Source organism: Arachis duranensis, chromosome 3 (assembly GCF_000817695.3).
Source record: "Arachis duranensis cultivar V14167 chromosome 3, aradu.V14167.gnm2.J7QH, whole genome shotgun sequence".
NCBI lineage: Eukaryota > Viridiplantae > Streptophyta > Magnoliopsida > Fabales > Fabaceae > Arachis > Arachis duranensis.
The window spans coordinates 39,460,189-39,471,592 of NC_029774.3; the positions used below are offsets into that span (position 1 = coordinate 39,460,189).

Below are 11,404 nucleotides of genomic sequence, written 5' to 3' on the forward strand. Positions count from 1 at the left end.
AACTTGAGGAAATTTTGAGTTAAACATAGAGATACGCTAGGGATCTAAGTTACCATTGGATTCTTAGCAGATGAAAATCAGAGTGACACAGTAGAAGCTTGCTGGAGCGTTAACATAATATGGAAATAATAAGGAACAGTAGGGTATGATTAAAAATGCTTTATTCTTTAAGTACTTAAAAGATTAGTGAACTAATGCAGATAATGATTATAGAAAATTGGGATAAATTGTGGCAATGAGCTTTGATGGTTCCGAAATGGATGAGGAAATGATTGTTGATGCGTAATTGGATTTAGATGATGAGTGAGTGTAAGTCGTCGTGTTTGAGAGATGAGTACTATAATAATTGGTCATGGTGATCTTGGATTTAGAATAAGATTTATAATGATTGGTTTTGAAAGACAAATTTGAAAACCATTAAATTGAAATACTGATGTTGTACTGATATTGGTTTGAGGAGTCCTGAGGGAACGATAAGGAGAAAACAGACAGCGGCTGCTTCAAATGTTTCGAGCTGTCAGAGATATGGAAGTTATCACCCAAATAGACCGTGCCGATTGGGGTTATGTGTATGTTACAAGTGCGGGTTACCAGGGCATGTATCAAGAAATTTCCAACAAGGAGGGAGTTAGGATGTGTGTCGATTGCGACAGTAAGATTGAGGTAATTGCAATAATCAGGCTTAAAAGATAGTGCATGATTTTATAATACTACCTTTACAATAAAACTACGAATGTCGAGCTTATTATTAGACTTAGAACCAAACTAGATGGTCCGAGTAGGGGTTTGCTTTAAATAAAAATGCTTTGGGTTTTGAATACCTGATAAGTTTAGCAGATTAATACAAATGGATAAATGCCTGTGATGTAAACGATTTTCTATTGAGATTGATATGTTGTGTTCGTTATTTAATTGGTTGATTTCTGGATTTTTGGTGAAATGGATTGAATCTGTGACTTTTAGTTTTTTTTTATTTAAATAGATAAGGAATGGTCCTAAATGATGGATTTGAAAACGTTGATTTGAAATGTTGGTTTTGATTGAGTTGACGTTTAAAGGAGAGGACCCGTGACGGGTGGCAAACTCCAGTTTTAAGGGAGGTGCTGTCGGAATTTTTCTAAGAATTTGAAAGAGTGGTTGGTTATGGTTTTGAAAATAATTTTTGATTTGAGTAACTTTAACAAAAGAGATGTGATTTGAATGCTTTTATAAACTATTAAAGAAAATCGGATTCTTATGATTTTGTTAACTTGTTATCTCAAACTCATTTGATTTCTAGAAACAAAGGGATTTTTGATTAATTAGTCAAAGAATTTTAAACAGAAATTTATATATAACTCCAAGGGTTTGGGAATAAGAAAGTAAGTCCGGAGGTTATGCTTGGTGTTGAGCTGTGATTAATGGTAATTGGCTTGACAGAGAGAGAGGATAAGGATGGAGTATGATTAAAGCATGGTGACAATTTTTGGTTGATTATAGTGATGTGGGATGATGACTATGATTAATGATGATGGTGATATTATTGATGACATGATTTGAGATTTAATAAGATGTTAGTTGATGAGATGATGAAAGTAATGAATGAGGCCGTTGATCGGCGTTGGACGAATGATCGAGATCATTGGAGATAAAGGAATCAGAGCGCGGCAACAGAAGCGCGCAGAGTAAAAAGACCTTGGGACTACTATGCGTTGGATATAAAGGCAGACTACGCTTACGTACTCGTGGTGGCGGATGGAATTTTCGAAGGCGAAAATTTCTATTAGGGGGGTAGAATGTAAAACCCGGTCAAACCGTAATTAATTAAATAATAAATTAAATAGGAAAGAATATGGTTAGAAAATTTAACAATTGGAATTTGATAATTTAAATATGATATTTGGACTCAGTGAATTTTTCTGAGTCGGAAAACATAATTTTCGGAAAAAAAAGCGCATTGGAAATTTGACTGGTAGTACCGGCTACGATCTGTCTGGTACTGTAGCTGAGAAAATTAATTATAAGTGAACAAGGTTAAGAAATAAGAATTTATAATTTGGAAAGATATAAATATTTAAAATACGATTTAAAACTCTAATCTTAAAGGTTTTGGCCCAAAATTAGGCCAACGGATTAAACCATGTGAACCGGGCCAAAATGGGCCCAAGACCCAATATATATAAACATTAGTTATAAGCATTTCAGCTCATTAACCCTAAAGAAAGGGTGTGGGGCGCAGCTATGGAGAAGAGAGGAAGAGAAAAAAAATCCTAACTCCATCAAACTTCAAATCATCATAACTTTTGATCCGAAACTCCGATTGACAAGCTGTTTACGGCCACGCGTCGCTCCTTTTGTCCTCTACAATTCTATTGAAGTTTTGTGGTGAGTAATCCACTGACCTCTGCTCATTTTTCATTTTCTCCCTCAAATTTGAGTTTGGTTATCGGTGTTGAGTAATTTTATGATTTTGGTTGTTTAGGAGTGCTCTAGTATGAGCCATGGGTGATATTCATCACAAACTTTAGTGGGTTAAGGTAAGAAATCCTCCAACCCTTGTGATTTATCATTTTCATGAACCCTAGATTAATGTATATATGTGAAATTGGTTATGTTAGTGTATTTGGTGATTTTGTGCACAATGGAAAGTTTTAATTTGCTTGTGAAATTTTGGTGTGGAGGGTTAAGTTTGTGGGCCTTGGAGAAGAGAATTCAAGTTGGGTGTGAACCGCCGTCATTAAGGTACGGTTTAAGTTCCATTTAAGTACCATGTGGTGTGATGAGAATTCTTAGGCTAGATGCCCCTAGAATTAAGTTTGGATTGTGTAAATGGATGGTGCTAATAGGTATAGTTGATATGTAATGTAAATCAATGATTGGGTTGAGAATTGTGTGAATTTGTATGTTTGGTGGGTTGAGAATTTGACAAATTGGATGATGAATATTGGTTTGTGGAATATGTATTTAAAATTGTGAATTTGGGCCGGAGGCCGAAAAGAGGTAAGGAAGGTAAGTGATGTGTGTATTGTCATATGAGATTGAATGGATATTGAATATTGAGTGTGTGAATAAATGGAAGGAATGTGGAATAATAAGACATTAGGAATTTAGGAGTGGAAGGTGACAAAATTAAATTGAATTGCGTAGATGAGGTAGGTTTGGTTTTCTTGAGTGTGATTGTGTGAATGTGGTTGGGTTGTGGTCATTTGGATGGGTGGAAATGAATTTGGCTTGTGAACATTGGAAAAATTGGTGATTTTTGTTTTTGGGTAAAAACTGATTTTTGACCAACTTCGGCAGTCCATAATTCGGTCCTCGGAGTTAGGAATTCTTCAAAATTGAATTTTTATGAAAGTTTATTCAACGATCTTTCCAACGGTTCAGAAATGGTTGAAAAAAAATTTTGTAGAAGAATTTATGTGTGGTGGAAGTTTGAGGTTTAAATTTTTTAAGAAAACGTACTCCGACGCACACGCATGGCCGACGCGCACGCGTCACTCACGATTTTTACTCTCCCACGCGTGCGCCTGGCCGACACGTATGCGTCGGTGTATTGATGCAAGTGCCCAGTAGAAAATCCAAAGAGTTGCGCTGGTACTGTGCTGGTTTTGTGCGAGGAGCACAAAACGCACCCACGCGTACGCGTGACTGACGTGAACGCGTCGCGCTACCTTTCTGCTTCCCATGTGTGTGCATGGACGACGCTCACGTGTCACTTTTTTTCGCCTTCCACGCGTGCGCGTGGATGACACGCACGCGTGACCCTGTTTTTAGCAAAAGTTGAATTTTGTGTTTTTAAAGCCGAATATCAGAGTTTTAAGCCTCCATTTTTTCATCCTCTAAGTCCTAAATTTTTATAGTATGCCTGGTAATGAAAAGAAGGTGGGACATGTGGTGACTTGGGGATGAAATAAAATGAGAATCAATGATGAATGATGAGTAATGATGATTGTATGAGTTGCTGAGGATGATGGTGAAAGTGCTGTGTATGGTATGGGTCGGATGACTGTGATAAGAATTGAATTATGGCTTAGTATGTATATGTATATGATTAATGGTTAAATGTGGTAAATGAATAATGATGGAAAATTTTGAATGAGATATTGGTGCCGTGTAAGAGGCGATGGAAATGACCACTCGCTCCAGGTATATGATTAAGGAGTGTAGAGATGTGGAGAATGTATCGAAAATGTATTAATGAGTTAATGATTATGAAGGAATTGGAATAATGATGAAAATGAACTTGAATTTGATTGTGATATGCCTCCGGGTAAGACGCAGTGGTGTCATCCACTTGCTCCGGGTAAGAGGCAATGACACCGGGTAAGATGCAGTGGTGTTAACCACTTGCTCCAGGTATGAATTTTGAATGAATTGATGTATGAAATGAATTGTAATGATAATGAAAATGTATTTCTGAATGTGACCCTGGGTAAGATGCAGTGGTATTATCCACTTGCTCGGGTAAGGGTCAATAAGCCAGGTAAAATGTAGTTGTGTTATCCACTTGCTCCGGAAGAGTTCGAGGCTTCGGGTAAGATGCAAGGGCTGTGTTCTGTCGCTACTTCCTCCAGGTCGAGAACTATAACACCACTGGGTAAGAGGCAGTGGTGAGGCTGTCCCCTACTCCGGGTATGCAGGTAAGATGCAAGGGTTGCGGCGTTGTCCCACTTGCTCTGTATTTGGTGTTCCGTCCACGGTTAGCTAGCAAGACTTCTCGGGTTGGCTTTATAACCGACAGATGAGATTCATCAGCCATAGGGCATACATACATCATTTGCATATGTTTGACTTGCTTGGGTTTGCCTATTTGTTTTGGATTGCTAAATTGTACAAACAGGCTATGTTACCTAATTATGTGCTACTTGTTCTTCTTGTACCTTATTGTGTGTTACTTGTTTGTATTGCTTGTGTTTGTACAACTGAGAGGTCCCTCATGCTGGTGTCGGTGGACACTGAGGGCTGTTCTTGTTGAGACGGAGTAATGATATGATTAATTTAAAGTGATGATTTTGAATATGATAATTTGAGCTCCCTGGGTAGACGCAGTGAAGTGATTTCACTTGCTCCACGTGAGGATATGAAGTATTGATATAGAATTGCTGAGACAGAATAGCTGGGGATGGTTTTGTTTATAATTCTGGTATTGACTTAAATTGGTTTACAATTAATTTAAGATTTTATAATGTAATCTTCACTTTATTTTTTTCCTTTTGTGATGACTTAATCCAACAATATGACTTAATCCAACAATCATATGTCCGCTGATGGAATAAAGAAACATTTGGCATGTCAGTTGCTTACACTGAATCATTCTATCAGTTTGAAATAACAAAAATTATTATAAAAGGAAGAGTAATAACCAAATTTTATGTTTGAATCATCAAATGATATACACTAGTTAATAATATTATATGAGAGTAGCAACTGGTTCTTCAGTCGACAAATGATGCGATGTGTTCGACAAGTGTGTATTGCCTTTTTAGTGACATGTGGAAGACACCAAAAAACCTATAATCATGTGCATTGGACCTGAAATGAATATAATAAAATAATAGTTATAGCGCGATAATCATGCATTTGATGTCTTTGAAATTCAAACCTCACAATAAAATGGGCATGCATCTAATGTTCACACCTTCATCTTTTGATACATCACTTTTTTTTAGATTGAACTAATGTCAAACCATAGCTGATTGTAGTAGTTTTTCCTTAACTAAACTAAGAAAGTAAGAATGGCTGAATCATTTGATATGTTGATGGATGTCAGTGCGAAAAAGCTTGAATAGAACTTCATGGTCTATGTTGTATGTTTGTCAGAAGCTCCTAGCCAGTACAATTCTAAGGAGATCAATAACATAGAAAATAGTTCTTTAAGATAGTCGATAAGTAATATTAATTAAATTTAAACTACATGTTCTTATACATTTATACATGTATTCCAAACTGAGTTGTATTTTACAAATTTCATAGTTGCAGACAAGAGGGATAAAACCAGGACGACTATGAACTAGTGGACCTTAAACTTCTCTCACAAAACTGTGGTGGTCTTGGTGGAGATTCTAACTTTCCCACTTCAAGCATTTCGCTTAATGCAGATTCTAGAGTTGTTGAATGCTGACAGGATCGACGACTCTCAATTAGTAGGTGAAGCGAATACATTTTCACTTCCTTTGTATATGACTCATAACTACCTAATAATAAGTTTCTTATTGCAGATATTATGGGTGAAGTGGTTGGAAAGGAGGATCCCATGAAACTCATCACAAGCAACAGGAAGGAAACGAAGCATTTAGCTATTTTGGTTGAAGACCTTGAGTAAGTTGTGTTTACGAATTCTACTGACATAATGTAGGTTGTGTTATAATGATATTAATATGTAAACCTGTTTTCTCCCACTAATTTGTGGTAATTATAGTATTGGATGTTTGTTGTCTGGGGACATGGTTGATCAAATACTACCATATCTAGATGATGGAAGGGTTGAGCCATTGATGATGGTCTTGCAGTTCTTCAGACCGAATAGGTGGAATGGTATGACTCCTAACCTTTATTTTGTAGCAATATGATGGAAATTTAAATAATAAGTGATGTTAGAAATTTTCTCACTATTAATTTTATAAATGCAGAAAAAACCTCAATGCAAAGTCATTTCGACATTTCAAAGCTACGCATCAATCCTAATTTCGAGGAAGTTCGCGACTTTCGCAACAGGTTTGTTCCACATTTGAATTTCTAGAGATTCATATGTATGTTAACGGTCAGAATTAGTCAATAATTAATATGTATGTTGTAACGCGTAGGAGGTTGCCGTTAAACCCTCCAATTTGGTCAGAATTAGTCAAGTCAACACAAACAGCTCACGTTCTGGGGCTGACAAACTTAAGCGAGGTGATGTCACAGTAAACACAATAGAGAAAGCACTAAACTCAACACAGGTAATTCCAACGCCTATTTAAATACACGTTACATCATATGGTATAAGATATTCACATAATATCTCATGTATTTGTAGGAAGGTCTTTGTGGATTGCTAGAACAATTGTGGCAATCAATTCTATCAAAGATGATTGTTTTTATAAATCATGTAGGAAGTGTCCAAAGAAGGTTGAAACACTAATTAGAAATAGATATGAGTGTGGAAAGTATGGCCACACTCACAAAAGTGCATCCCTAAAGTTAGTGTTCAGATTTTCAATATTTGTTTGGAAGGACTATCTTATTGCAAACTTGAAGGACTATGTTATTGTAAACTTGAACAATCTCACTGAGAAAATTTATAAATAATGGACCATGATTTTATTTAAGAGCAGAGAAAGGAATGTTGCCATATAACAATGGTTTTGACTTTGAGAACTATATTAAACCGACCAATTTAACTGAATTAATCAGAAGCTGATTATTAGGCTAGTTTGACTTAGGTGAAAAATCATATGGCAAAAAACCAGTCAAAAAATAAAAAAAATAATTAACCAAACAAACAAATTAGATATTTTAATAGTTAATCAATTTAAAATAGGGAGCCACTCATATAAAAATGTTTAAAATATCTTTTTTTAAAGACGTTTTTAATAATTAAAATTCAACCTATATAATCGATCAAACTGTGTTATTTTTGTCAAAATTAGACAAGATAAATTGGTTTAACTAAAAAATCGATAAACCAACTCTTGAACCAATCTAAATTAATTTTTTTTTTCATAAAAAATGACTACAATACTATTATTATGAAAAATGACTAAAATACTCCTATTATATATATTAATTCTAAAAATCCTAAATCCTAATTCTATAATGGCATAGAGAGAAGAGAAGGGTTAGAATTTAAAGTTTTCAATATATATATATATAATAGAAGTATTTTAAGTCATTTTCTATAATACGGGTATTGTAGTTATTTTTATAAAAAATATTAATTTAGATCAATTTAAAATTTGGTTTACCAATTTTTTAGTCAAATCAATTTATCTAGTCTAATTTTAACAAAAATAATATAATTTAATTAATTACATGTATTAAATTTTAATTACTAAAAAATATTTTTAAAAAAATATTTTAATTGACTTTATGTAAATTGCTCCCTTTAAATAATATATAAATATATTATTTTATTATATACAGTTCAATCCCGTTAAACTTTGATTAGAACTTTAAATATTTGAACCTCTAATTCTATCGGTTTAATGGGCGGTTCAGTTTTCCATAATCTTGCATACACCATTAAAATCTACAGATGGGATGGGTTATTGCTGCATTAATATAGTATTAGTATCAGCTAAACAATGGCATTGTACTAACTATAAACAACGGGGTGCTTTCTCATTTTGGGATGGCAAGTCCTCAGCCTTTCTCTTCCGCATCTCGCCAACTAATTTCTTGACATGTGCAATGTATCCATCAACGTCAAATTTTCTTTTGCAGCCTGCATAGTTCATATATCGAATTTTTCCGAAAACAGGCCGCTCTCTCCAACCCTGTAATCCATAAACACATGATTGCCAAAAATGAAGCTTCTAATACAAAACTAAATAGTTCAACTTGCACCCAGTTTTATAGTTTCCTCTGGTTCTCTTTCTAAAGAAAATTGGGAAGCCCAAATAGATCAAAGAATGCAATCACAACAGCTAAAAAACCAGGGGCACTTGATTCTTCGCTGATATTTCAATTAAATAGAAGTGAATAAGAACATTGTAGCAGGCAAACCTGATCATGAACCCCGCATATTGACCACATGCAACCAACATAACCACTAGGATCCCTCCCATCCAGTTCATACTGCAGTCATGAGAAAATTGCTGTCATTTATAAAAAATGGCAATAAAGTCTGTCCCATTTAAAGAATGTTGGCTAAGGAACTACTACGTTACCTTGTTGTTTAAATATATGGATATTTCAAGGGCTTCTTCAGGTCCACTTGTCCATTCGAGTATCTTCTTTGCCCAATACATGCTGTATAGAAAATCTTATAATTGAGGACATAAATGTTTATAAGGTGAAACATAAAAGAGAAAGAAAGGAGGGAGTTATTCACCGCATAAAACCATGCATCTTTCCATAGTGAACCATCTCCAACTGAGAAGCATTCCAAAGCTGATATGTGCAACAATTAGGATTAATGCTTAGTTAAACAAGGCATTAAAAATCCCATGACTTTGAAAGAGGCGATGCATTACGATATTTAATTGGGAAAATTATTGTTGTTCATGAAAGACTGGCTTACAGGATCAGCAGTTTGGGCCTTCTCCAATTGCTCCTTCCTTAAAATACAGAAGTTAGATGAGGATGCAAGTAAACAAAAACCGTGTAAAGTGAGAAACAAGACAATTGTGACTCACGAATATGTATGTTCTCGCTTATCAGCGGCATGATCCAATAGGGTCTTACGAGCCCACTCCCAGGCTCCTTGCAATGAATCATAATGCAGTTGATAGAAGCAAAAGTTATCAGCAAGTTCTCGCCGAACAATCAACTCCTCCAAGAAAGCATCAATTGCCTTTACACAAGTGGTCAATATTAGGTTATACAAAACTAAACACATTATATAAGATAAGAAGAAACCTGAGGACATGAAGAGCGCAGCTTCCGAGCTTCCAAAGCACATCGCTGAGCAGATATCTGTCCAAAATGCAAATAGGGAGATAAACCAGAAAGGGCAGTGGGTTTGCAAGGGTTGTTTCGATCTGCCGAATAATTTCTTAACCTTTTAGTCAAGAATCCATTTTTACTTCCCATCAATACTTCCATTGCAGCATCTTCCCCGGGCTCACACCAATTGACCTCAGGAACCTCTGTTCCTTTCCTACTTCCATCAAACAAGCATGTCAACATATTCACGTGACTTAATTATTAGAATCCAGAAGCCAACAAAGTAGTACCGAACACTAACCTTAAGATATCAGCAATGAGATCATCCCAGTCAACGGAGTGATTCTTGGTGATGGTCCATTTCCTAGTTTGAGGCTCAATGGTAGGAAAATCAATCAGATACTCAGAAAGCTTTTTGTTTATCTTTCCCCTAATTGTCTTAGCACTATACTCCAATTTCTCAGAGGCCACCCATAGGGGCACAATGTTGTGAGCATCCACTTCATGTACGGTAAGCGATTCATTCACCTTCTTACAAATCTCTTCTTTGCACCTCCTCACTTCCCGCAAGGGTGAAAAGTCTGTCACCAACATAGAAGCTCCACATTCACTAAGAAACTTTGGCACTGTTTCCTCTGCTTCTCCCTAAAGTTACAGAAGCATCATCTTTGAACAGTGAATAAGCTCAAATTGATCATACATTCAGTAATGATTCAGATTTCGAAAAATTCAAAGGAAAATTCAACAGACATGTAATTAGTTTCGGATTGAAGAGATTGGGAAGTTCAGTTACCCTAAGCAAGAAGAAGGGGATTTGAAGGGTTTGGTGCAGTTGATCGGAGACACGGCGCAAGCCCCTGAGCATAAACCCTAAATGGCGGGACTTGGCGCCTAGAAACTGATCGAAGAGATTAAAAACAACGGCAACAGGGACGTTGGACTTGTTGGCCTGATGAACAGCGTGGATGAGAGCCCAATTATCTTTGACCCGTTGATCTCTGAACATCCAGTACACAACAGGACCCATACCTGCTCCCAAACCAGCTTTGGATCCTTCTTTGAGGGTTCGAATTCGACCCGGTTGCAATGACATTAGAGATGCTGCAGAAGCCATTGCTGTGAACGATGAAGAAAACTAGCTAAGCATCAATGAAACTTGTTGCTAAACCAAAGCATAAATGTTGCTTGAAACTTGTTGCATTGTAGGAGGATTACTAATTTCATAAACTGCATCAGAATTATGTCTTCCTCTTTCTATTTGTCTTCAATTAAACTTAAATGGTAAGCAAAACAATAGAAAAACAAAAGCTTCAACCACACGAAGTGCCATACATTAAGGCTCCAAAAGAAAATGGCTCAAAAATTAAAAATTTCAGAAACGGAACAAAATAAGTTCTCACCCTAAAATGCTAACACATCAATTTCACAATAATCGGGAAAACAGGGTTTTAAACTTTCAAGTATCCAGAAGAAAAGACGCCGACGGGAGGCATAGGAAGCAGCGACGGCGACCGGAGCAAAGATCCAGCGAGAGCGACGAGCAGAGAGCCGGCGATGGCGACGAGTAGACGTTGCAGCGTCGGCTCGATTGGAGGGAGGGGACTAGAGATAGAGACTCGAGGGAGGGAAGGACAACGTTCTCAAAACAACCGACATCTAACGGTTTAACCGGTTCCAAGGAGACTCAAACCGATTCTAAAAACCAAACCGATTATCTTTAACTATTGATTCAATAATTTAATGGTTCAATCGATTTAATTATAATTCAACTAAAATAATTAAATTTTAATAAAATAACACATTAAAATACAATGTAACCAAATTATATTCTAATGTTAAA

General features: G+C 36.1%; 1 protein-coding gene across 2 annotated transcripts; it reads right to left on the reverse strand.

The window, feature by feature from the left end:
* Positions 1 to 8,067: 8,067 nt before the first annotated feature.
* On the reverse strand, positions 8,068 to 10,704 carry LOC107478824 (deoxyribodipyrimidine photo-lyase). 2 transcript variants are annotated; one of them, XM_016098960.3, is made up of 9 exons: positions 10,358 to 10,704; positions 9,866 to 10,209; positions 9,538 to 9,781; positions 9,315 to 9,472; positions 9,200 to 9,236; positions 9,011 to 9,069; positions 8,847 to 8,928; positions 8,683 to 8,754; positions 8,068 to 8,453 (listed from the first exon to the last, which is right to left on the reverse strand). In XM_016098960.3, exons 1-9 carry the CDS (start codon positions 10,676 to 10,678, stop codon positions 8,277 to 8,279), a joined length of 1,494 nt encoding a protein of 497 aa, XP_015954446.1. In that variant the 5' UTR covers positions 10,679 to 10,704; the 3' UTR covers positions 8,068 to 8,276. The 2 variants fall into 2 exon arrangements, with proteins under 2 accessions (XP_015954446.1, XP_015954447.1); XM_016098961.3 differs by having other exon boundaries at positions 9,538 to 9,778; positions 10,358 to 10,702.
* Between the last annotated feature and the right edge of the window lie 700 nt (positions 10,705 to 11,404).

Bases quoted from the DNA above. Each gene is read 5' to 3' on its own strand.
- LOC107478824 (XM_016098960.3), bottom strand. From the start codon at position 10,678: ATGGCTTCTGCAGCATCTCTAATGTCATTGCAACCGGGTCGAATTCGA. The intron at 9,782-9,865 runs GTTAGTGTTCGG...GTTTGATGGAAG, and splicing joins CTCATTGCTGATATCTTAAG to TAGGAAAGGAACAGAGGTTC. The intron at 9,237-9,314 runs GTGAGTCACAAT...CTGTATTTTAAG, and splicing joins AAGCGAGAACATACATATTC to GAAGGAGCAATTGGAGAAGG.